Source organism: Diadema setosum, chromosome 11 (assembly GCF_964275005.1).
Source record: "Diadema setosum chromosome 11, eeDiaSeto1, whole genome shotgun sequence".
Lineage (NCBI taxonomy): Eukaryota > Metazoa > Echinodermata > Echinoidea > Diadematoida > Diadematidae > Diadema > Diadema setosum.
The window spans coordinates 19,029,970-19,056,562 of record NC_092695.1 but is presented as its reverse complement, the minus strand read 5'-3'; the positions used below and the strand labels follow the sequence as shown (position 1 = coordinate 19,056,562).

General features: G+C 38.6%; 1 protein-coding gene across 1 annotated transcript; it reads right to left on the bottom strand.

Annotated features, from left to right (window-relative positions):
• Positions 1-1,795: 1,795 nt before the first annotated feature.
• On the bottom strand, positions 1,796-26,273 carry LOC140235515 (serine/threonine-protein kinase PLK4-like). Its single transcript, XM_072315539.1, has 17 exons — positions 26,230-26,273; positions 24,196-24,291; positions 23,299-23,394; positions 21,674-21,788; positions 20,533-20,645; positions 20,032-20,247; positions 18,864-19,037; positions 17,522-17,906; positions 16,002-16,816; positions 14,733-14,837; positions 13,190-13,448; positions 11,963-12,096; positions 10,474-10,565; positions 8,725-9,011; positions 8,220-8,326; positions 7,466-7,572; positions 1,796-3,951 (listed from the first exon to the last, which is right to left on the bottom strand). Exons 1-17 carry the CDS (start codon positions 26,245-26,247, stop codon positions 3,852-3,854), a joined length of 3,219 nt encoding a protein of 1,072 aa, XP_072171640.1. The 5' UTR covers positions 26,248-26,273; the 3' UTR covers positions 1,796-3,851.
• Between the last annotated feature and the right edge of the window lie 320 nt (positions 26,274-26,593).

Genomic DNA, 26,593 nt, shown 5'->3' with positions numbered 1-26,593 from the left:
TTCGAAGAACTCTAAAGCAAGATATCTGTGGGGTCTTTTTTCATAGAATGCAAAAGTGAACAAAAGCGTATGTAGGCTCCGATCGGATCCTTGCCACCAGTTTCATCGCACCGTATATGCGAAAGTTTCAAAACAAATCTAAGTAGTGCTGTATAGCATCATCGGCATAGTCGATGAAAGACAATAATTAAGGCATAAATGGAAACAGTTGTGGACCATGATCACGTATAACGGCCGGAGTTATTCAGCTATTTTCGCCACAACAAATACGTAATTCTGAAATTGTGTCACTGCGTCATGTGAAGAGTGCTAATAAGCAAGTGAATGCACACGAATACTGCTTTGTGATTTATGAAGAGATGATTATACATAAGCTTGCATTGACGTTATAGAACACATGCTTTCTTTATTTCTATCTATCTTTTTTCGCTAGGGTTACGTTCACACAAGAATGCATTCTAATTTGTGCCCAGTTCTTATGTGACACGTCTCGTCAGCCAAATACACATGTATTTTGGTGCAACATATTCTGTATGAATTCGCAAGATTACTCAAAGAGCATCTCAAAACTGCAGTCTCATCAAACTCAGGTAAAAATGCTCTGGATGAAATTGGCGCAGAATGTTATAATTGTTGGTCTTTAAAGAACGATACGGTACGGCATTCAGGGAAAAGATGAACTTTGTACTACAATGCTATTTTCGAGATAGCTCAAGAATCAATTCTGCCACAGTGAATGAATGAAAGTACTGCATAGGCAGTAGTCATATGTGAAATCTTAAAGGCGAAGAAAGGGGGAGCTTGAACAGAAGTGGTTCAGCATGGCTCAAATTATGACTCGGGTAGACATCTGGCAATATAACACTAGGACTTTGAATATTCAAAGTGCTCTTGAGACATTTTCATCCATAATTACCCAAGCAATTGTCGAGAGCGACCTCAGAGACACTTCAATATCAAACTGAAACGCATAAAGGTCTGATTGCTGAGCATTTCGGTAATTCCAGATGAGCATGATACAGAAGCATGTGGTGATGTTCTCCGCCAAAACGCCGTTTTTAGGTATGGTAAACTTTGGTGTGACTCGCCTGTCCCATGTCAACTTGTGTATAGGCCCACTGAGACAGTAAATTGTGATACAGTATCTATCCAAGCAACTCTCAAACGTGTTTCAGTTGTTTGTTTTGCTTGTTTGTTTTTTTCTTCCAATCAGCTGCTGTTTTTAGAATGTTAAAAGGGCCATAGATGAAAGGAACATAGAGAGTGCAAATTGGCAAAATGATGTTGATGATGGTTTGCTCTAGTGACAGTGCAGCTGGCGAGGATGAAAAAAAAAGTGATGTCTAAAAGTGGGCTGATGACAGATAAAACATTCCTATCAGCACTCAACTCTCATACTTGACATAAGAGTTTGTATGTATATCAAATGCACCTATGAGAAGGCACAAAAAAGGAAGAAATACTGTATATCCAAACACGTGTACAATAATTTGATATGTATTAAAGGCATATTGACTTTTATATCACAACCAAAAGGACAGTCGGAAAACTATATCAGTGGCTCTTTCCTGAGGTGTACCTCAGATATACAGTGTATGTATAAGTTTCCCATTTCAGAAGTATAATCCTTTAAAAAAATAATAATAATAAATCTAGTGATAAAATATAGATTTTCTTGAGAATAGAGAGAGAGAGAGAGAGAGAGAGAGAGAGAGAAGTACCTGATTGGGGGGCTCCATCCACTCCAATCAGGAAAGTGAGTGGGGGCAAAATGTGTTATCATCTGTACTCTCAAAACAGTTGGGAGCTGTATACCTATCCAGTAAAGCATTTCGCAGGTCTTTGTGTCCAAACCCGATGTACACTCGGAAAATCTGTCAGACAATCAGTGTACACTCTTTTTTGACACTCGATCTTCTGATTATTATAGCATAAAAAAGTTACATGTGTTTCAGACTACTGTGCTGACTCATCTAGAACCCCTTGCTTTTTGTCACGACAACAAAAGTGAAATAGATTCATGTCTTTGGGTTGAAAATATGTACTCTACATACATGCAATTTATTTACAATTTTACAACAAAAATGATCTGTAAAGAGTGTACAATTCATAAGATTAAATCACATTTGTCTATATAGATAACATTTCTGGATATACTGTGTAAGACATGGGTAACATTTATACCATCTTCATCAAGTTGGAAAACACACACACACACACATACAAAACAAATCCTGAGTCCAAAGCAGTCTGAATAAATACACATAAATTTTGACTTGACCTACTCTGAACAGTCTGAACCAGTTGGATGCATTATTACTGCAGTATTTCCTGTCATATACACTGAAGGTCACTATTTATGTAACCTTGAAAAAAAATAAAATAAAACAAAACAAGTAAAAAATCAGATTACATTATTTTCAAAAGGCAATGTCCTAAATTGAACCAAAATTAATTAAACTGGATATATTGATCCGTAAAAGGACTAGACAAATATCAGTTGAATATCTGGCGTGCATGCAAATGAAAAGTTGTTTTGAAAACACTGACAAATCAGCAAATTGTTTGTTTCAAATTTCGGCTCAAGAGTTGTAGTAAGGACCTGTATGACTTTCGAGCAAGAGCAATTACAGCCCTTCTCACCTACAGGCATCATGGTATGTATACAGGCTGCATTGTATTATCCACTTGTTTGAGAAGACAATGTGATTTTCACGTCATAACACATGACAACTCAAACAACATAGTTGTTCAAATTTGGTTGACTTAAAAAAACCAGTGTGCAATATGTCAATAAAAAGACATATGAAATGACAATGTCTCCAAGTAAAGTTTAGCTATAGATTCATCCCGTCAAATTTGATTTTGCCTGTTTCAGCTCAGAACTATGGATATTATTGTTGCGGTGTGAAGTGATCAATATGAGGTCTTTACATGACTATATTGACTACATTTCTCTCCCAATAAGGATTGTGGAACATGGGTCCCCAAACCATACTAAACTTTATATTCATTTTGACTTGATGTGAAAATCATATGCAAGAATGGGGAAAAATATTCATTGAATAAGTTAGAAGGTAATAAACCTACATGTACAAATAGCTAGATATCATTCATAAAGAATAAATAATGGCACAAAATAAATTAGCCAATACATAATAAGATAGATGGACACAGTCATAAACAAAGCCAGGCAAAACACAATTCATTGGCTATGAATTAAGTGCACCTAGCTGAAGTGCTAATCTCCCCTTTGTCTCGCAAAGTCTAGCAAACCATATGATGAAAATTTCTGAGTGTTGCAGAGATTGAATAGCGAACTAAATAATGTGATGTAACATTGGTCTGGTTTAAGGATACCGTAAAACATGATATTTTCGCAAATTGGAGCTGACGGCCTTTTTCGCGGCATGAAATAATCAGGAGTTACCACTAACATTCAATGCATATAGTGTAGACAAGAACTTTCGCATGCGTTTTAATTTTGCAAATCTTGGCTCTTTGAAATTCGCGAAATTAAAATGCACGAGTACATTCCTCGTTTTACACTAACCTAGGAGAGTGGCAGCAATCAAATCGGCGAACCAAATCACAGGCACTTATGTAGTCTACTTTCAAGAAATCTGCGAGGGTGGCGACAGCCGCATTGCAAACTAACACACAAGACTTTGCCCTTCAAGAAGGTCTCTGGGTGTAGCAAATAATGATGGTACCATAAAGTCCAAAGTAGTCCAAACACATGACATCGAGTCTGATCTCAAAGCATACAGGCCATTTCATCTCAGTGGAAAGGATATCCAAACAATGACGACCCTGTCTCTGCAAGCAATTCCACTGGGCGTTGGTCACTGTCAGGAGGGTTGGGTGCCACTGACGAAGTGTTTGATGACGTGGGGCATGTCATGGAGCTTCTCTCGGATGTGACTTGGCAAGGAAGAATTGCGGCCGTAGCTAGAACACAGAAATATGAAAAGTATATGCTAACACAGAAGTGGGGCAGGAGGTAGCTCTACATACAGTGGACCCTCATTGCAAAGCACACTGATACAACACTGGTTATAACACACTGATTCCTGCCCACATAGGTTAAAAATTCCTGTGTATTTCAGTTATTTTAATGCCAATATACAGGGCTGCACGCTAAGCTATTTTTTCTACTGGTCCGACTCGTCTATCGGACCAGTAGGTACCCAGTTTCTCCCATTTTTCACTGGTCCATTCCTCAAAAAGTTACCGGTCCAACAGTGATTTTTACTGGTCTGGCATCGTTGGACCAGTGCCAGTGTGCAGCATTGCGATATAACAAAATGTCTATACGAAGAGTAACTTTAAGGAAGCCCACTGTATCTATCACTAAATGTTTGCACATACATAGACACACATGCAAACACACACATAAAATGCACTTGCTTTATGACAAATGGAAGAAAAAAATAGAAAATCATGCCTAGGTATTCAAGAGATAAAATGTATGACACAAGGTTGTTTGTAGTGTACACCTATTTCACTATCTATTTCTGCAAACACATTTCTACACTGAACACACAAGAAACATTTTCCTGTAAAGAAAGAAGAAATTACAGTCAACTTCGGATACCTCGACGTCGGATAAGCCGAATATCACTTACCTCGGGGGCAAGATAAAAGTCCCGATTGTTCCTATGGAGTTTCCGTGTATTAAAATTCGCGTAGCTCGAAGAAATAACTCGAAGTTCGGTTACCTCGAAGTGAAATCTACTGTCCCGATCTTAATTAACTTATTGTTTTTCCCAGCATGTAGCTCGAATCGAATTGCAACATCACTCAGCATCTCCGATTAAGCGCGCGTGGACAGCGAAGATAGAAGACATGTCACAAATCTTTTCACACTCGACTGTAAATATTCCCTACCAGAACAATCGCGCGCCCAAAGAAATACCCGGTACACAGCTGACAAGAAAAATCCCCAACACCTACCTACACATACGTACACGGTATGCACATGGCACCCTTGCCATTATGGAGTGCTTACGATAGCACTACGCTCTGCCCATCATCTTCTTTTCTTTAATTCTTTATCGTGATAGTCATACCGCGCGCGTAGATTTCTAAACCGTCGTGGCGCACCTGCGTAGGTGTTGGGTGTTGACAGTTATAATTATCTTTGGCATTAATCACAGTCCACTGTCCAAACATCAATCTCCTGCATAGTGCCTTTTTTAACTTTTTTTTTTTTGCCTTTCACGAAGTATGTTTCATTTATTCTTCCCCGAGAACGCAAGCACTTTTTTTTTTCAGCAATGCGATTTTGAAAATATTGTGGAATATGATGTGGAAGTATAGGCCGAGCATAATAAAGAATAAAATAGACAGGGCTCCACACTAACTTTTATCGGGCCACCAGTATCACTGATTTTTTCTTTTTTGGTGGTTGAATTTACTCGAAATTAACATTAGAAAATCCAATCATCTTATTTTATGTTTTAAGATTTAGCAAATACTTGTAGGTGTATAGATTATTATAAAAGTTGATGCCTAAAAATTTAGGAGGTCAAAACTTACGTTTGAAATGAAAAAGTGGGAGCATTTGCCGACATCTGTTAGCATCCGACATTTGTTTTAGCATTGTAAAGAGCCGACATTTACTGTTATTCATTTCTTATTGTAAAAGCAATCATCCAACATTTATTAGTCTGTTAGCACCTTACGGAGCCGAATATTACCGTTAATCATTTTTAAATGTAAAAGCAAACAGCCGACATTCATTTTAGCATCTTACGGAGCTGAATGCTATCCTTATCCATTTCCAAACGTGAAAGCAAACATCCGCTATTTGTTTCAGCATCTAACTGAGCGGATTAATACCGTTAATCATTTCCAAATGTAAAATCAACAATCTGTCATTTATTTTTGCATCGTACGAAGCAGAATATTACCGTTATTCATTTCAAACATACGACATTTATTTTATCATCGTACGGAGCCGAATTTTACTGCTGTCCACTTCCGAAAGGTATATAAATGAATTATTCTGACAATACTATTTTATCATCGTACGGAGCCGACTGTTACTGTTTTTCATTTTTGAACGTCGAAGCTGACATCAGACGTTTATTTTACCATAAAACGTAGCTGAATATTACCGTTATTCATTTCGAAATGTAATAGCAAATATCCAATACTTTTTTTTAGTATCATATGGGGCAGAATATTACTGCTATTCACTTTCAAACATGCCAAACGTAAAAGCAATATGTATTTTAGCATCTTCCGGAGCTGAATGTTATTGCCATTTACTTTCGATCGTAAAAGCAAACATCCAGCATTTATTTTATCATCGTAAGGAGTTGAATGTTATTGTTACTCATTTCCGAACGTCAAAGCAAACATCAAACATTAATTTTACCATTGAACGCAGCTGAATGTTACTGTTATTTATTTCGAAATTTAAAAGCAAACATCAGACAGCTATTTTAGCATGGAGCAGAATATTACTGGAACTTCCGAACATAAAAGCGATCATCTGACATTTATTTCAGCATCTTCCGGAGCCGAATGTTATTGTTATTTCCTTTCGAAAGTATAAGGAAACATCCGACACTTATCTAACCATCGTACGGAGTTGAATATTGTTTTTCCATTTCCGAACGTCAAAGCAAATATTCAACATTTATTTCAGCGTCTTCCGGAGGCGAATGTTGTCCTTAATCATTTCCGAACGCAAAATCAAATATCTGACATTAGTTTTAGCACCATACGAAGCTGAGTCTTATCGTTTTTCATTTCCAAAAGTATGAGCAAACATCCGACATTTATTTTAGTATCTTACGGAGCCGATTGTTACCGCTGTTCATTTTCAAAAGTACTAGTAAAGGCAAACACCCGACTTTTTTGGTGGCGCGATAGGGCCACCAAAATCTTCATTTCTGAAATTCTGATTTCAATTCCGATTTTCATTCAATTCATTCATATAAAATATTGATTCAATTCCAGTTGACAAGCATGCAAACAATCGGTAGGCACTATAACAGATACCATGTTGAACATCGATAAACGTCGGATAAGTCGAAGAAAATTCGACGTACGTACGCGTACCTCGAATTTCGTGTACCTCGAATTTCACGTACCTCGAACCACTTTCTTCAGTCCCGACGAATTCGAGGTATCCGAAGTTGACTGTATATATATTCCACAAGCATTGCAAGGAAACAACACAGATGATGATAATGCACAAAAATACTACCTTCAGGATCCTACCTATTGCAGCAAATGTCAAAATACCTTATTCCCTTCCTGCCTGAGCAAGAAGAGGGCATAGACAGGTCCTATATTTTCATATTGTGGAGAAAATGCAGAAATATAATGGTATTAACTACTGGTATGATAGTACAGTATGCAAACACTGGGCCCCACATGTTTTGTACAGTGCATCAACAAGTGAGCTTGACTTCGATGAGGATTGTGAAGTAGAGTAAAGATACGGTACCTCTCAGCCTTGCCATTAGCTGGAATAAATCGGATTGCTGAGGATGAGGCTTGGACCTGGATCTCTCCGCCATCACTGTACTGGACTCGCACCTCCCCAGAGCTCATCTAACACGGGAGAGATAGAGGCAGAAAGGGAGAGGGAGAAGAAAAAGAGAGATGTAAACTATTTAATCTCTGGAGTAGGATCACAAATCTATTCCCTTATGTGCATGATCAAACATCTAGCTCAAAACATGAACAGTCCGAATTTGATTTGATTTGCATTAAATAAAAAAAGAATAGTTAATAAAAAATAATTATGACAATGATGATGATGATGACAAAGCTTTGCCTTAAACTCTAAGTCAGCTAAACAGTCATACAAAATGCTTTTAGCTTTGAGTACTGTACAACCAAAACCATTCGCCACATGACACTTTCGCGAATGGGAGCCGACAGCCTTTTTTACAGCATGAAACTTTAGTGAACTGCTGTTGGCATTCAATGCATTACGTACACAAAAAACTTTCGCATGCATTTCACTTTTGTGAATCTTGGCTCCTCACACAATTCACAAGAATTTCATGCACAAAAAAAATTTCTGGCTTTACAGTAATTATAATTATCTGATTTATCATCATCATCTCCAAAATTGCTTGAAAGCATGTAATTCACAGGTATTGATACTTCACAAAAAGTCAAAGTACTCAAAATGTAGTGAATGACTTTTTCATATTGCGTATTTGGATTTAATTCACAAGATTGTGGCTTACCTGTGATGCCCATCCTACATTAGGGACGTAGACAGCTTTCAGGACTTCATCCTTCCCTCCCAGGTGTGGCTTCATGGAAGAGTTTGTCCTGCCTTTGACGTTGACCTCTATAAGTGAACAGAGGTGACGAGACAACATAAGACAATGAACACAGGAGACTGTTTGAAACAGGGAAATGATTTGCAATATCCTGAATTAACCCACACGCTAATAAATAAACTAAAATATTCCACAACAAATGCTTTCCCGCCATGTTACTATTAAAAGACCAATTATATAGTTTATTTAGATTGTGAATTGGGCATAAAAAAGAAGAAAACTTTTATCCTTGTCGCCTTTGTGAACATTTGAAACTAATACTTCAATTTTGCACTTCAATATACACTTCATAGAACAATCAAGACACCACCTGAAGTCAATAGCAGTCTTTTCTGTTAAATCCTCCTTTAAAAAGGTTAAATAGGCTCAACCATCACTGTCGTGCAAGACTGACTAGTTCACTGACCTTGGTCAGTCTTCTTTCGCTGCGACCGTCCATTGCCCTCCTTGACGCTCTTGGTCGTGCTGCATATTGTGCCATCGAAGGAGCACACAGAGGCTGAGGGTGGGGCGGCCGTGCTGGGAGAGGTGACAGACCCCAGGGGAATGGTAGAGCTGGGGTCACTGAAAGTTGTTGCGGGTGCATGATTAGAACTGGCCGACGTAGAGGCTTGTTGATTGCGAGCAGCAGCAGGTGCTGTTGTTGCCGCTCTGGCTGGAAGTTGCTGCAGACTAGACACTTGATGTGGTTTTCTGAGGAGTCAAACATTTTTGTTTTTGTTAATGATTAATCTACTCTCTTCTTAACCCTAAAAAGACTGGGGGGGGGCCTAAAAGGCCCCCCCCTCGACATTTCGCGCGATAACTCTGCAACGCGCAATGCTCTCGCCGCGATGCTCTATGACTTTTTTCTTCCGAGTTTCCCGCACATTTTGACACCAAATTTGTGACGCCCGGGGGTACGGTTCTGAAGTTACATAACTTTTTGTACATGCACGTGAGGCCGAAAATGGCTCAAAAATGTGATTTTGTGTACAAAGTCAATGCAAATTGAGTTTTTTCACATGGTTCATATAAATATGCTTATTTTTACTCTCAATGGCTAAAATTAATTTGTTTTAGGAGTATTATACTTCAAAAAGTGTCTGCCCCAAATTTTGCTTAAAAAAAACAAAAAAACAAAAGGTCGAAAAAACAAGGAAATACATAAGAAATTCATAAAACAATAAAATAAACAAGAAAATGATTTTGATACCGAATTTTTTTTCAAGTACATTTGCTAAGAATGCCACAAAGAATAATTAGACCAAAAATGAGCACATTTGGAGCTTTATTTACTGATTTAGATCAAAGAGTCTGATTTCTCGCATAAATTAGCATAATTAATCAAAATAAAATAAAAGAAGACTATTTTGTAAAATTTAAATATACGATCTTGTAGATTACATCGCACACTACCATTGTGCAAATTTCCGCGGCAATCGCGTGATCCACGGCCGAGATCTTAAGGGGGGGCCCTTTAGGCCCCCCCCAGTCTTTCGAGCTACCAAAATAGCCCAGTCTTTTTAGGGTTAAAAGAAGTTTTTAATGTCTACCTAAGTAAGGTTTCAATGTAAAAAGCCTGTTCTATGTGAAATACACTAAATTTTCTTGGAATGATTGTCTCTTTTAGAATCATGAAAACTCATCACATCAACACAAATCAAGACACATGTTGAAGGCTAATGGGTGAAACTTCACCAAATCAAATACAGATGAGCATGTGAATACAATAATACCATGTTCAGAAGAAATTACATACAAGTAAACTAATGGTCAAAATTCTGGTCTCACTGAGATTCTCCGTATTCTTTATAGACAGGGTACATAACATTTGTTTTCAAACTATACTTATGACACATACCTACAATACATATAATGATAATAGTGACAGTCAAGAGTATCAATCATATCACAATCATGAATTTACAGGAAATGTGGCATTGGGAAAGGACATGATTAGCGGGCATCAATTGCTCTTTGAATTCTAGCATTGTTAAGAAATTAATCTTACTAGAACCTAAGCTGATATCAATAGTTCCAAAAAATGATCTGATGTACAGTAATATATTGGATAAAGCAGTCTCATTTCATCACAGGAACATTTGAATGTCAAGTTCTATGGTATTTTTCAAACACTACAATGAAACCATGATACTGTCTCGTTAGTACCAACCTGGATAATAAGATTGGAAAGAAAGGTCCATAACCATGCCTGGATTCAAGGCTAGCAATGGCTGTCTCCACGTCGACACAATGCTGTTTCCACTGAGAAATTTAAAGACAGTATACTGTGGTAATATGAATTCAAGTATATCCCAAAATACATCATTAATCATTGTATATCATGATCTTATTATCTTTTACATTAGAAAGCATGCCTACATTAAATAAATTCATGCTATCTGTGATTACAATCTTCATGATTGGCAAGTGATTAATGCAAAGTGTAATTTGAAACATAAATAAGGAAGCAGATGAGTAAATAACACTTATAACTATCCTCTGAAATAGAAAGGATAGTCAATCTCTGATGAACAACATCGTGCCACTTCTGTTACACTCATGCATTTCACATGATCATTAAGATACGCTGTAACCACTTGAGCCTGGCATCTTCCACATTTGTCTTTGTCTTTGGTGTGTTTTTATTTGGAAACCCTCAGGAACACAGGCAATTCCCTGAAAATTTTTACTACCAGAGAAATTTAGGGAAAAGGAAAAATATGTAATTGTCATTCTAAATTTCAGACATCATAAACAAAAAAAAAGACAGAAGATTTTTTCTTTCTTCTAGACTATTCTCGGGGTACAACTCAATGCAGAAGAATAACTGCGCCAGTGTTATTAATGTTTGTTAATGTTACAATTCCAGTTTGTTACATAGCGCCACCTCGTGGTGACCGTAGGGTTATTCTCTGTATCACACTGCTGGTAATCTGGTCTGATGCTGTGTTCTATTAAATGCCTTCGAGGCGACTGTTTACTTGGAAACTCGATTTGTGTCTGCTTCTCATTTACATGGTGGCAGCGGTGGGATGAGTATTTGGTGTTATTGTTAAATGTACCCAATAAGTTTTTATGATTACACTCTTGGTGTGTAAGTCAGACGTTAGTGTAATTATTATTTTCAGGTGTTAGCTTAGTGTTTTTATAAGCCAGCCTATTATAGTTCTTGGCAGTTTACCCTTGAAAGTATCATAGGTCATGAACAATGCAACTACTTGAATGTTATAACAGTTCACACCCTTATTTATTTTAAAGAAAATGGTTTGTTAAGCTCAAGTACTGTAGAGCTTCTATATTCTCATTATTATTCAAGTGAAAAACGAAAGAGTATAGAAGAAGGGCAATCACGCCAGTGTTATTTATGTTTGTTAATGTTACAATTCAAGTTTGTTACATAGCGCCACCTCGTGGTGACTGTAGGGTTATTCTCTGCATCACACTGCTGGTGATCTGGTCTGATGCTGTGTTCTATTAAATGCCTTCGAGGTGACTGTTTACTTGGAAACTCGATTTGTGTCTGCTTCTCATTTACGCTGAAACATCTTACAATGTACATCAGTACATAGATATGGTCTAAAAAACAAAAAACAAAACCCAAACCAATCTTCATCCGAGGAATATCCTACGAGAGAGATGAGTAAGGACTAGCATCTCACCATGAGAAAGCTGTCGATGAGAGGTCTCAGGTGGCCAGGTATCCTGGCATCTTCCCCATCCAGTGGATGCTTACTGGTCTGCCCTCCATCCTCAACAACCACCAGCTCATTGGCAGTCTGGTAGATCTTGATCCCTTTGACCAGAGCAAACATATCATATCTCATTTATCATATCATGTACCATACATTGTTTATTTTTCTATGATATAGCTCATCAAGGTATGCATCGTATCTTCACTATTAACTTTCCATCCCACGAGTGAGAATGTCAGCATTCGAGAGAATGTCGCCGTGGGGGCGCTGTGGCATAGTGGATAAGACTCCCGACTCCCGAACGGAGGACCGCGAGTTCGAATCCCGCCCAGTGCTTACATCCTTGGACACGATGTTTTTACCCACAATGTCCCTCTCGACCCAGGTGTATAAATGGGTACCTGGCAACGCTAGGGTAATAATAATAGCAGGGCCCTCTGGTAGAGCAGTGGCAACACAGAAGAGGCTACCCTGGGTAAATAAGACCTTATTATTATTATTATTATTATTATTATAAGTGAGAATGTCAGCATTCGGTGTCAGAAATTTGCTTGTTTAATCCGTCTAACGTAACTGTCAGAAAGGTGCATGCATGACTGATGACTTCATCAATATCCACACAACTTTTGAAAGTGCCCACTTTGACATCAAGGAGAATGTGTTTGGATTGTCTCTTTGGCAAAGTAAAAGTTGAAAGCAAGATATTATTCAGAGGGGGTGAAGATTCAGAGGGAGAAAAATTGAAGAAACTCACACCTGAAAGTAAAAGTTGTCTGTTATATGTTACTACAACACACTTACATGTAAATACACACTTTGCTTTCACATTTCGAACCATATGCCAACTGGTTATTGCAGTGAAAACAAAATGGAGATTATGATGATGATCATCAAGAGAATCTTCACCATTACATTCATCACCATAATCACATCACCACCACCACCACCACCATCATCATCATCGTCATCATCACCATCGTCACCATCATCACCAGCATCACCATTATCATATTCCAGACAACTCATAATTTTTACAGGCATATGCTCTATTTATATATACTTTGATAAACATACATCCCACACTCAAAGTGATGGCACAATATATTTCAGATTTCTAGAGATCTATGCTCCATTCATGTGCTCAGTGAATCAACAAAAACATATGATCAACACACAACAGGCATCTCCCCTTACCTGAGTAGAAGTTAGCCTCAAAGTCAGCCGAGGGACCATTCTCCATCAGCATGCACTTGGCCTGGTCCGTGTACAGCGTGACCTTGGGCGTCTTGGAGCGGACCAGCTGAATGAAGCGGGCGGCATACTGGTACTTCTTCCAGTAGCGCGAGGGCAGATCATGGTAGCTGTGGGTGGCTGTGCCGCTGTCCTGGGGCGGGGACGGTGGGTCCTCCATGAGGGGGAATCCCTTGCCTCCATTGGGCTGGTAGATAGTCACCTGGGTAAAACAAAAACAAAGACCTTGCGATGACTGGACCCTGATTTTTAAAGGGATGGGACAGTTTCAGTTGAGATGGGCTGCAGGTTTCCAACTTTTTTGGGTGATGATTTTTTTGAGATAATGAGAAACCTCTTGTGAAATATGAAAGAACATATAATTCTAAGAGGAATTCAATGGTTCAATGATAAAAATTGATTTTGAAATGGCTGAGATATTCAAAACAAAGTAATTTGAATAAAAGGAGGGACCCACCTTTTATTAGGATTGCTTAGTTTCACACTGTACTTGTTTTCTGGACATCTCAGCCATGCCATTTCAAAACCAATTTCCATCGAATAAACTTTGAATTCCTCTCAGAATCGTATGCTCCATAGCATCCCACTAGGTGGTTTTTTTAGTATCTCACAAAGAGTTGAAAGTTGAATTGTCACCTAAACCAATACTATACCATCCCTTTAAGGGAAGGATCAGTAGACTTTCTATCACTGGAGGACATGTGACACACCATGATGACACATCGGTGACAAATTTCCAGGTTCGTCGTATTATGTCCCATATGTGTAGGTTTACACATTAAAGGTCCAGTTTACCTTTGGGAGCAGTGATTTCAAAAATGTTCAAGATATCACATTTGATGCATATGTGTAGGTCTGCTGTATCATAAAACATCCTACCATATGAAATATTTGCAATAAAACCTAAAATATAAGGAGATATCAGGGTTTTTCTCAGTAAACCGTAACTGTATACGGTTTAGTCTAGAAACATTTTTATTATAACTATTGTTCACATTTTGTGTATTTCACAACACTTAACATCGATTATACGGATTCAAATTTTGACAGTGGTTGTTTCTATCCCTAACTCACATTTTAGAACTATTCTAAAGCACTAATGCTTTCATCTGCAAATGGTAAATTATGCCTTTAATGGTAATTAACCATGGAAACAAGTTATTGGGAATATAAATATACGGCCTAAATAAAGTAGTATAAATATGATAGTTAGCAGATTCCTATATTTTCTGTCACATTATGCAGTTTGGCAACAAGAGAACAAGATAAAACAGATCACTGAACTACATTCAACCAAGCATCTATTTCTTCTATTAGACTTGGGTGTAACAAATACTGATAGATATCATTTTAATGAACATGCACACACATTGGACATGGGAGTCTAGCAATGACTTGCATCATGTGCACATGAAATAGCACACGTGTATGTTGTAGATTCCATGTTCAGCAAGAAATACAATCAAGCCATGTCTACATTGCAAACCTTCATTCCATCTTGAGATATCCGGAGGACTTCCACCACCCGATCTTGCCCCTCTCTGCTCTTCAAGAACTCGAGGCAGACCTCCCCGCGATTCATGATGCTCACCTGGGAAGCAAACATCAGGACCAGGGAAAAAAAAAAAAAAAAAGAGGCAAAATACTCTCAAAATTCTATACCATGACACTCTCCACTCTTCCTATTACTATGAGGGTCAGGAAAAAAAAAGAGACATTTTTGGTGCCACCAGTACACAGTCTGTATAATATAATGCTGACATCCTGTGCCAAATGTGCCAGGTGGATTTTTTTTTTGCCCACTTTCACTAGTCTCTTGGGGCGATTGTGCAGAATTGGCAATACATGGCTGTTTCTAGTGTGAACAGAGTCTTACTTCATAAAAGGTTTAATTATGAATTTACGATAACTATTCTTGCTAAAATGAATCTACAAAATGAATCTAAAAATAATCTACAAAATTGTGTCAGAAGATTTTTTGAAACAATCAATTTCTAATTTTGATTAATTAATTATGCAAATTAAGCTCAAGATCATATTTTAGCCTAATTAAAAGCATTGAGAGTCTACTCTTCGGTCTGTAAATCTGTTTTAGCATATTCAACAATTGTACATCACAAAAAATTCCAAAAGTAATTTCAATTCTTAAGTATTTTTTGTTTTTCAACTTTTGTTTTTTCTTTGTTTTTAATTGGAAATTGTCACTGACCACTTTTCTACCATAATTAGCATAAAATTAATCAATGAAAGTGATTAATTGTAAAAATAACCAGGTTTTTATGACATTCATGACAGAGCACGGTTTCCCATAGGAAATGTATACAAAATCACAAAATTGTGCCCGTTTTGGGGCGACATGCCGTTACAAAAATGGGCGTGGCTTCGAAAAAAATGCGCAGACGTTGCAAATTTGGTCTCAAAAGTTGCGCAAGACTTGAACAAAGAAAGTCGAGAAGCCTCGCGACGAGGCCTTCTCGCGTTACAGAATTACGCTACAATTACGTTACAACGTTACGCGAAACGTCGAGAGGGGGCGGATTCTGCCCCCCCCCCCCCCAGCCCTGTTAGAGTTAAAATGCAAATAATAAATCCAGATGACTAGAGCACTGTCAGATGACATTGCATCTGTATGAAGATGCTACTGAGTATTTTTCACTTCTTTTCTTTCAGATGAGATTGCCCATGGAAAACTTCCTGCCAGTAGGTGTACCCAGATCTTTTTTGTGTTGTTGTTGTAAGCGCTCCATAGACTCACCACAGCATTCCTTGTACGTTGTCTGATTGGTCGAAGTCTGCTTGCATTCAGAGGTGGGGTTAGCTGAACCAGGTTTTGGGCTCCTCCTGGCCCTTCCCTCTTCTCATGCTTTCGGGTGTGTCTGTGCGCCATCTCCCCAGTCCTCTCCCCGTCGAGCATGCTACTCTCATTGCGCTTGTGGCTGCCACTGTGGCTGCCACTTGATTCTCCAGTCTTTCCATCCCCATGAAGTTGCCGATTGGTCTCTTTGGTTGACTCTCCATCAACAGGTGCCCCGGAGCCTGGAGCGGTCGGCACATCAGGATGGTTGAGTGAGGAAGATTGGCCACTCTGGTGCGCCTCCCTCAATTTTCCATCCTCGGAAGTGCTGCTAGGTGTCGTGCGCTGCTCTCTACCAGTGAAGTCTGATTCGGAAAATAGTCTGTGCTTTGCCGCATCCACGTTGTGATACAGAAGCCCTGACATGTCAGTCCTACTTCTTGAATTAACATTATGTGCTTCCTCATGCAATTGTGATGTCCACTGTCCACTGCGACTGGTAGGTTGTGCTATCGATCCATCACCATTTGGACACAAGCACGAGTGGCTGTCACCTCCTTTGTCCGCATTTCCCTGGTAGTTGTTCACAAGGGTATCATTGGGATTACCAGCATTCTTGAGTGTGTCTCCATAGAGACTATTGTTGCTATGGCTACGATGGACATCACGGTTGCCACCCTCCTGGAGACAAGTGGATGAGTGGGAAGACGATGATGTGGTCCTGCTAGTGTGAGTCGATCTTAAATCTTGGACATTCAATGCCCTGCTAGTAGACCCTGAAACATCAGTATAACAAAGAGAAATACAGTACATGTAACAACTAAAGATCTGTCATAATCCCAAATGAGACGGTGAGCATTGTGGCAACTAAGAACAATGAAAATCGATATTCCCTGGTGAAACATTTTCATGAAATGAGACAATCATTGTCTTCTATCAAATTGAGACATGATGTGACATCTTGCAATGAATGGTCACCCAAAATAAAATATCCTTGCAATTCTTGGAAATCTGCATGATTATCAGAAATTTATACTTACTTCTTGGATGGCACAATGTGCCTGGTTGATACTATTTGCTGACTATTGCCAGTCACTTGGGGCAAATCACAAGGTTTTGGCATCATTCTTTTGCCTATTTTTCTTGTTTGTGTAGGTAGGTGGACCATTTCTCCAGGTTAGCACCCTGCTCTTTGTGATGAAAGATTTGATGTGGGTTCTTTTACGTAAGTGAGTCATGTGTAACTCACACTCAGGTCCTCCATTTAATGCTCTATCCGAGGGGTAGAGTTTTTGCCTCTTACTAGAGAGTTTATGATTACACACAACATTTCTCAACTAGACTTGGGAATGGGTCCCGAGCCATTTGGATTGGGAGGCAAACCTGCTACTGACTCAGCCAAATCACCTCCATATCAGAAATATATGAGATGAATACAGTGCTTATCAATGAAACCTAATCATTCTTAAACGAAAACATACCTGCAGCTGATATCTTTGAATTCAGCCCTTCCGTCAATCCGTACCGATCAGCTGACTGCGAGAAGGCACTATGATTGGCCCGTTGCCTGACTGGAGGGGAAGGCGGGTGTGTCTGGTAGCTATTCCAGCTGGATTCCACGCCACCTCTCTGGTACTGATGAGGATAATGCCGGTGATGACGATCAGCAGTGAAGCTACTCGGGTTGATGTTCTCCTTGTTGGCTTGACCCTTTGACCCATCCCCCTGGGAGATGACGGAGGTGAGCGACTGGATGGGTAGGGCTCTCATTGGTCGGCTGCGAGATGACGCACGGCTGGTGAGGTGAGAGGATGATGCAGTTGCTATGGTAGCCATGCCACTGTCCATTGACGTTTCAAATGGTCTCTATCGTCATCAAATAAAAATCACATGTTACAATGGTAATTCACTGCATTGGCATCTACAAACATACTGACTGAATGAAATTGGCTAGACCCACTGTTAAAGGAAAAGTATAGTTTTCATATGCCTGCACAAACTGCTGATTTTTGCTAGCAAATGCACACACATGCACAAGTAATGTGTGAAATTATACAGTGATAAAACTTTTTCAGTTGTGTAATGACGAAAATGCAAAATATTAGCTAAACAGCAAGTTCCAAATGGTGGAAGATGAATTTTGAGCCCTTCTGCAAACTATGATTTGTCTTTAACTTCATTTCCTCTCTGCATGGGAGTGAATCTCAACTTCACTAAGTCCTTGGATCAAGAACATTTGCACTCTACATACTGGAAATATCTCATATTCTCACTCACGTGAACAGTGCCCCGAACATATTCCATGTAAAGTATGTTTAAAGCATAACAGATTTTCCTATGCAAACATCTCATTTCATCACACTTATTACTTCTACTTCACTTTTTCTTGTGTGTGTGTGTGTGTTCCCTTCAATATGTACTTCATTCATCTGCATGCATGTAGAAATCACTGGAACATTTCAGATTTCAATTTTTTATGAAGTATATGATGTGAAAAAAAGACTTTCTGTTTCTTTTCTTCCTCTCACTTTCTGCCCTTTGAGAAACACACACAGTTCATATCTACACACATACACAAACACAAACATACACATATTAAAGAACAATAATAATTGAGCTTCTATTGCACATGTAACAAATTAATGTTTCCTATGCGCTTTACAATGATTCTTATCCATTTTACACACACAATATAAAAAAAAACAAATACAGACATGCATACACACAGGAGAGGGTCAGTAGCTTCAACAGTATCAGAAAATCAATTAACAAGAAGGGAAAAAAAAAAACATCTTTTTTTCTTTTTTTTTTTTTTTGCTCTACCTGAGAAGAGAGCTGGTTCTTGGAGATCATGGACTTGGTCCTGTCCATGAAAGGGTGGTCTAGGACACTGGACAAGTTGATCCTGTCCAACGGGTTCTTCCTCAGCATCTTGCTGATCAGATCCCTGGCCTCCATTGATATGTGGGGAGGCATGACATAGTCTGCCAGCACAACCTGCCGATTACAACATTGGTGATGTGAAAAATTGGTACAGTACCACTTCCAAGATAAAATGCTAGGTGCTAACAGTGCCAAGTTAGACATAAGAGAAATACAATGTATGATGGACAAAGTGAGCAACAATCATGACCTCTCACTCTACAATTCCAGAAGTAGAAATACACTGCCCATTATGACAATAACAGCACTGCAAACTTGCTGGCCTATGATTTGATACACACGCAAAGGCACATGCAAAGACATATCACACACAGCTTAGAGTAATGAAAACCAGATATGGTGTAAATATATGTGGTGCAATGAACACAGTCTCAACTCAAATAACAGATAAGTGCAAAAGGAGAATTTTTTTTTTTTTTTTTTTGGGGGGGGGGGGGAGGGGGCAGCAATTTCTTTTTAAATTGTCAACTCCAAAGTTGAGTTAATCTTAAGAGCTTCACCCTTGGGAATGTCATGTTGTATTGTTAACTCTTTATGTGCCTGCTCGCATGCCTGACGTCAGTTGACGGCATACCAAGTTCGCATATTCTACTCAAAGGCACAATCCTGCCCAGACCGACCAACACATCGCCAAAAGCCACAGTACAATGAAAGAGTTTAAAGAGTGTAATAAAAATCTATAAAAGTTATGTAGATTTAAAAAACATAATATTCTCCCCTATCATGACTATAACAGTGCTGTCTTAGAATAATGTGGCACACAGGGGGTTTATACAATGGCACATACAGAGTTAACCCATCAAAGTTCTCAGAGTACCTATGACACATAATATGCTTCTGTCAACACAATGTGGAACACTTTGAGAGAAGCATCAGAATTAGAAAAGCACATTCTTTTCTCACTCTCATAACTTGGCAGCAATATGAACCCCATTAAGAAGGTGTAAATCATTGCAGTCGTTACTGACATTCTGAGGTTCTACGTGTACGTTGTGATGGATGACCTCGTGGTTCACAGGCAGACTGTGACACCAATACATTCCTGTACCTTATTCAGTGTCTTCTTGACAGCCTCTGTGTCAAAGGGGGGCTTGCCACTCAGGAAGGTGTAGAGCATGCAGCCGAGGGACCACACGTCCGACTGCAGACCGTGGGGGCTCCTGGTGGCGATCTCAGGTGAGATGTAGTTTGGTGTGCCACACATGGTGTAGTGCTTCTCTTCTGGAATCTTCAGCTGAGTGGCCAAGCCAAAGTCAGCAATTTTCTGTGGATCGAACAGGCAAATTCATCAGAAAGAGGAGATATGGCAAGACGTTTTATCATCCTGTGGGACACAACATATCACAATCATCTGCACCTACAATGAAGAGATTCCTTTATAATCACAAGAACATTGCACTCCTATACCAGCAAATTTTGCAATTACAATTTCAGTGAGATACTGTACAATTTCAGCGAGCTACTGTGTTTTTTGCATATATCATTTATACACATTTGAGATAGAATAAATCTGATCTGAGTGAAAGGAAGATGAAACTTTCTGACTTACACAGTGCATATCTCTTGTCAGAAGGATGTTAGCCAGAGTCAAGTCTCGGTGTAGGATGCCGTGTGAGTGGAGGTACAGCAAACCAACAACTATCTCTTCAAGGAAGCGACGAGCTGCGGGCATGGTAAAAACAAAACAAACAAACAAATACAGTTGTATACTACAGAGCCTGAGAGGTGAGTACTGTAAAACCACACATTTTTGCATGCATGAAACTTTCGTGAAATTTGCAAGGAGCCAAGATTCGCAAAAGTAAAATGCAGGTCAAAGTTTTAGTCTACACAACGCACTGAATTCAAGTGGCAATTTACAAAAGTTTCATGCAGCAAATAAAAAGGCTGTTGGCTACAATTCACAAAAAGTTTCATGCTGCAAATATTTCTGGTTTTACAGTACCCCAAAGCCATCACTTTCAGTGTGTGATATACTGTATGTCCCCCCCCCCCCCAAAAAAAAAAAAAAAAAACACAAAACAAAACAAAAACAAAAACAAAAAAACCAGGACACTACACAATGAAAACCCTAAAAAATAATGAATTTATCCAATACAATATCAGGGCATGAAAGTCTAACTCATTGCCCACATCTTACAGAAATTCCTATTCGATTTGCTTCAGTGGTCAAAGAGAAATGAGGATTTTTGAACAGTATGTCAGGAATCCCTTCGCTCCAAGTTCTGTCCATTGTGTTCACACATTAATATGCAGTTCCAAGAGCATCAAAGTGCTAAACTTGGAAGAATCAGACTTATGACATGCTTTACAACAATCCACATTTCTATGTGACTGCTTAACCAAATTGAATAGTGTTTTCTGCAAAATAGAACTAAGATGTTATATCTTAAGACTCTGAAGTAGCATTTAGACTGATTAATCGTATTGGGAGTTATCAATGCAAAAATTCAATTGTAATTTTTGGGGGACATACTGTATACATGTCAACTTGATCTCAGCTAGTGCTTAGTATGTCACTGATGCACACAAATCATGACTCTTCTCACAAAGTTTTTGTGCACCTCTGTCATCCACAAGTCTACGAAATTCAGAACAAGTGAAATTCCGGGACAAAACCTGGTGTCCCTTGTATGCACAGTCCACCAACAATCAAAATGTTCTCATCTACTGTACGGCTCAATACCTACCCTCGTCTTCCGTGAAAACTTTAACCTTCTTTTTCAGATAGCGGAGCAATTCCCCATTCTGGCAGTACTCTAGCACAAGGTAGACATAATTGCTATCTTCAAAGTAGCTGTAGAGCTGTCACATAAGGAGATAGGAAATGGTGATTGAAATTTGGTCATGTAATAGTTACTACAGAAATTTAATGACTGTTACCTAAGTGAGCAGTGCACATAATTTGTGAAGCACTTTTGGTTTTTAAACAGAGTATTAAAGGACAAGTTCACTTTCACAGACTTGTGGGTTGAGTGAATGCAGCAATTTTAGTAGAACACATTAGTGAAAGTTTGGGGAAAATCCGACAATCTGTTCAGAAGTTATGAATTTTTAAAGTGTCTGCGCAATCACTGCTGGATGAGAAGACTACTACAGTGTATGATGTCAGATGCGTACAACGATATAAGGAAAATAAAAAGAGAATTTCACAAAACTTACTTTTTGAATGTAGTGCACATTTCTTCAACTTGTTACTGACATATGTTAAGGGTAATATTATACCCCCTGCCTTCTTAAAGAGAGAAGTGGAGTGACCATTTGTTATGCGAGAAAATTGAAAATATGTTGAATTTTCTTTATACTTTCTTTATATCGTTGTACACATGTGACATCACAAGCTACAGTAGTCTTCTAATCCAGCCGTGACTGAGCAGAAACTTTAAAAATTCATAACTATTGAACGGATTGTCCGATTTTCTTCAAACTCTCACTGATGTGTTCTTCTAATATTGCTGCATTCACTCAACCCACATGTCTGTGAAGGTGAACTTGTCCTTTAACTAATTAGGGAGCTTTAGATTTTCGTGACGGGGACGCTCAGAGGGGAAAAAACCTGGTCTGAGCATGTGCAGAATCGTGTATCAAAGTTGGTCTATTTATAGCTCGCGCGCCTGAGTTTTCACTACGCGTTCTGGGCTATCTTTACGTCTGCTTAATTCACGACATAGAGAGGTACTTCATGCATCGATCGTATGGGGGCGCCATTTTATTTTTTATAGGTTGCGTCTTTTCAGCACGACGCAGGGAAGAGGAGAACATCCAACGCACTCATCATCTCAAACGTCCGCGCTGCAAATCTAAAGCTCCCTATTATCACTGTCTGAAACAGACAAACAGACTGAAACACACTGAAAATAATAACTCATTATGTAAGCTTTTCACTAGAAGATGGAAGCAGTTGTGGAAAGAAGAAAAAAAAAAAGATATTCAATAACATATCTATCAAAAGGGATCAACAAAGTTGGATCACAGTACTACGATCTTAAGTATCTCACATATCAATGAATGAGAATTGAAAACTTTTACCAAGTCCAGACACAACTATAGAACTTGATAAATCAGTGTTATGATACATCATTCTGTAAGACCGAGTACAAGCAAAAGGTTACAAATGAATAGGATTACCAGGTTGTGGAACTCTATGATGTTTCTGGATAACTGAATCTGGCTCATTCAATGTGTGTCCAAGACATGCTTGCCTATATGTGGACACACATGCTGATCATGACATAAATGGACTTCCCATTTCAACAACCTTGATTTAATAATGAATATTTGATGATGATCAATTAATGTCACACAGCAGAATTACCTCCAGAATGGAAGGGTGCTTTAGCTGGCAATGAATCTCAACTTCATTCTTAACTCTGATCACCATCCCAGCTGACTGCATGAGCTTCTTATCAATCTAAAATAATGAACATAGGAAAAAGAGGTGTGTGATTCTTATAGTTGTATGAATATTGATTCATCTTTATCAAAGCTAGTACAAAATAAAAGATCAATCAAATTCTGAGTACAATAACAAAAATGTATCAAATTTACATCTGATCTACTTGTACAAGCTCTACTACACATTTCCATTGCTGTTGGGAGCCTTAACTTACAGAATTTTGAATATTTCTCAGTACAAAACAAAATGAGAAGAACAGAAAGATTTCTCTAAGGTTTAGAAAGTTATTGACTTCCTGTTCTGACTTAAAATACTGTACATATACTGTCCTTAACATACAGTATCTTGGGTACAGTAACAGAGAAAATATTTCCTCTTCAAAACAAATAAAAAGTGCTATTCCCAAACTTTTCCCACAGGTATGAATTCTTTTGAGAATGGATACAATATGAAATTACTTCATTTCCTATTCCAAACTGTTAAAACTACAAGGGCAAGAACAACAAACTAACAAACAAACAAAAATTAACAAAACGAGCAAAGCAGTAAAGATTTTGTTCTACACAGCTTAATGTAAAAACTCTTGGTCCTAATTGCTTTATACACCCCCACTTAAGTCCTCAATTTGGAATTATTCCAAGTCACTGGATCTGTTCGCATGTTACAATGTCTCGTCAGCAAACTAGTATAGGAGACTTAGTTAACACAACATGTACATCATAATGATTCTGGTACAACTGCAATTACCAGCACTCTAATGTTATACAGTTCTCATGTCTACTAAACAAATTTTCCTTCACTGGTGCTCTGTCTTACCATCTTTATTGCCACTTCCTGACCTGTGCTGATAATCTTCGCCCTGTAGACGCACGCAAACCCACCCCTCCCAAGGAGGTTCAGCACGCGGTAATTCTGTGGACACAAAATATTTTTAGATCACAGTCATCAGTTATTGCAATGGAAAAGGCAGTTTGTTATCAGTCTTGTTAGCTTACTTCCTGGATTCTTAGATTTAATTGTCTGTTCATAACTACCTGGTAGTTGCTGCAGAAACATATGGCAAGCAGTGGAACATTTAACTGGTTAAACCATACCGGTAGTAATACTGCACAATTCAATTGACATGTCAATTGACATTAACAAGTGACAAGGTAATACAGTGGACAATTATTGTCTTCTGTACACACCAATGATATCATTGCAATGGGGAAGGGAAAACCAAACGTCCAAATTTATATTTTCTTGCAACTGATTGACATATTGCCCTACATCGACGTAAATAAGCACTGAATTGATCAGTGTATTAGTAGTAGCCATGATAAAAAATCATGGGCGTACATACTCGAGCTTACTTTTTTTAAATCATGGCTACTACTAATACATTGATCAATTCAATGCTTATTTACATCGATGTAGGGCAATTTGTTAGTCAGTTGCAATGAAAAACATCTCGAAGGAAGAATTTCATGAATTTGAATTATATTTTCTTTTCTCCAAAGAGCTCATATTCTATGAAACAAGGAAAAGTAGAAATTACGCGGTGCATAACATATGTCCCCGCCGGAAGTAGCATTTTGTAACAAAATGTGCAATATAGGTAAAAAATCAAGGTCAAAGGTCAAAGAAGTCAAAGGTCAAAATTCTGTGTAGAAGTTTTGAAGCCCTCACCTAGTGCTATCACATAAAGCAAACGGAATCGAAATTGGGTTAGAAATGGCGAAGGAGTAGCATTTTGTAGCCAATGTACAAAATAGGTCAAAAATCAAGGTCAAAGGTCAAAGAAGACAAAGGTCAAAATTCTGTGTAGAAGTTTTGAAGCCCTCACCTAGTGCTATCACATAAAGCAAACGGAATCGAAATCGGGTTAGAAATGGCGAAGGAGTAGCATTCTGTAGCAAAATGCACAATATAGGTCAAAAATCAAGGTCAAAGGTCAAAGAAGTCAAAGGTCAAAATTCTGTGTAGAAGTTTTGAAGCCCTCAACTAGCGCCATCATATAAAGCAAACGGAATCGAAATCGGGTTAAAAATGGCGAAGGAGTAGCATTTCGTAGCAACATGTACAATATAGGTCAAAAATCAAGGTCAAAGGTCAAAGAAGTCAAAGGTCAAAATTCTGTGTAGAAGTTTTGAAGCCCTCACCTAGTGCTATCACATAAAGCAAACGGAATCGAAATCGGGTTAGAAATGGCGAAGGAGTAGCATTTTGTAGCAAAATGTACAATATAGGTCAAAAAATCAAGGTCAAAGGTCAAAGAAGTCAAAGGTCAAAATTCTGTGTAGAAGTTTTGAAGCCCTCACCTAGTGCCATCACATAAAGCAAACGGAATCGAAATCGGGTTAGAAATGGCGAAGGAATAGCATTTTGTAGCAAAATGTACAATATAGGTCAAAGGTCAAGGTCAAAGGTCACGACTGAAATTCTGTGTACAAGTTTCAAAGCTCCCATGTAGTGCTATCATATAAAGCAAACAGAATCAAAATTGGCTCATAAATGACAGAGAAGTAGCAAATTGAAGATTTTGATCACACACGGACGCACACACGGACACACGGACGGACACACGGACGGACACACGGACGGACGGACGGACACACGGACACACACACGTACGGAGCCCGTTTCATAGTCCCCTGCTCGAACTCGTTCGGCGGGGACAATGACAAATAATGTGACCGACCCACAAGCTATCTCAACAAACAAAACATGTAGAATATATTCTAAATGCATTTGATTTAGGGTCTAGGCCCTACTGTGGTATTTTTATTCAAAAAAAAAATCTTAATTACCAAAGAGCATTCACAAAGAGTGCATCAAATACAAACATGATATAATGTGCACAAATCTCACCTCAATTGTATCCTCCATTGTATCATGTGAAGATCTCACTATATATCAGGAAGGAAGTACATCAATATCCTAAATCATTGGGAAGCAAAGTAGAGCACATTACTGGTAAAAAGCAGGTATTTGTGAGCAATGAACTGGAGTGATATTGATAAATATAGACTAGGTTTCTCATGGTTTCTAGACTTCTAGTAGATCTATTGAGTAGTAGTAGATTTAGACCCATACAGACATAGATGGCAGTGTGGTGGTACGCTAGAAAGGAAGATCTGTATCTATCCACCTGTCCGGAGGAGTCTTTTATTTTTTTGACGTTATTGCTCTCCTCTGTAGACAGATGGAAGGTTACCCATACCTTGCTGTATTG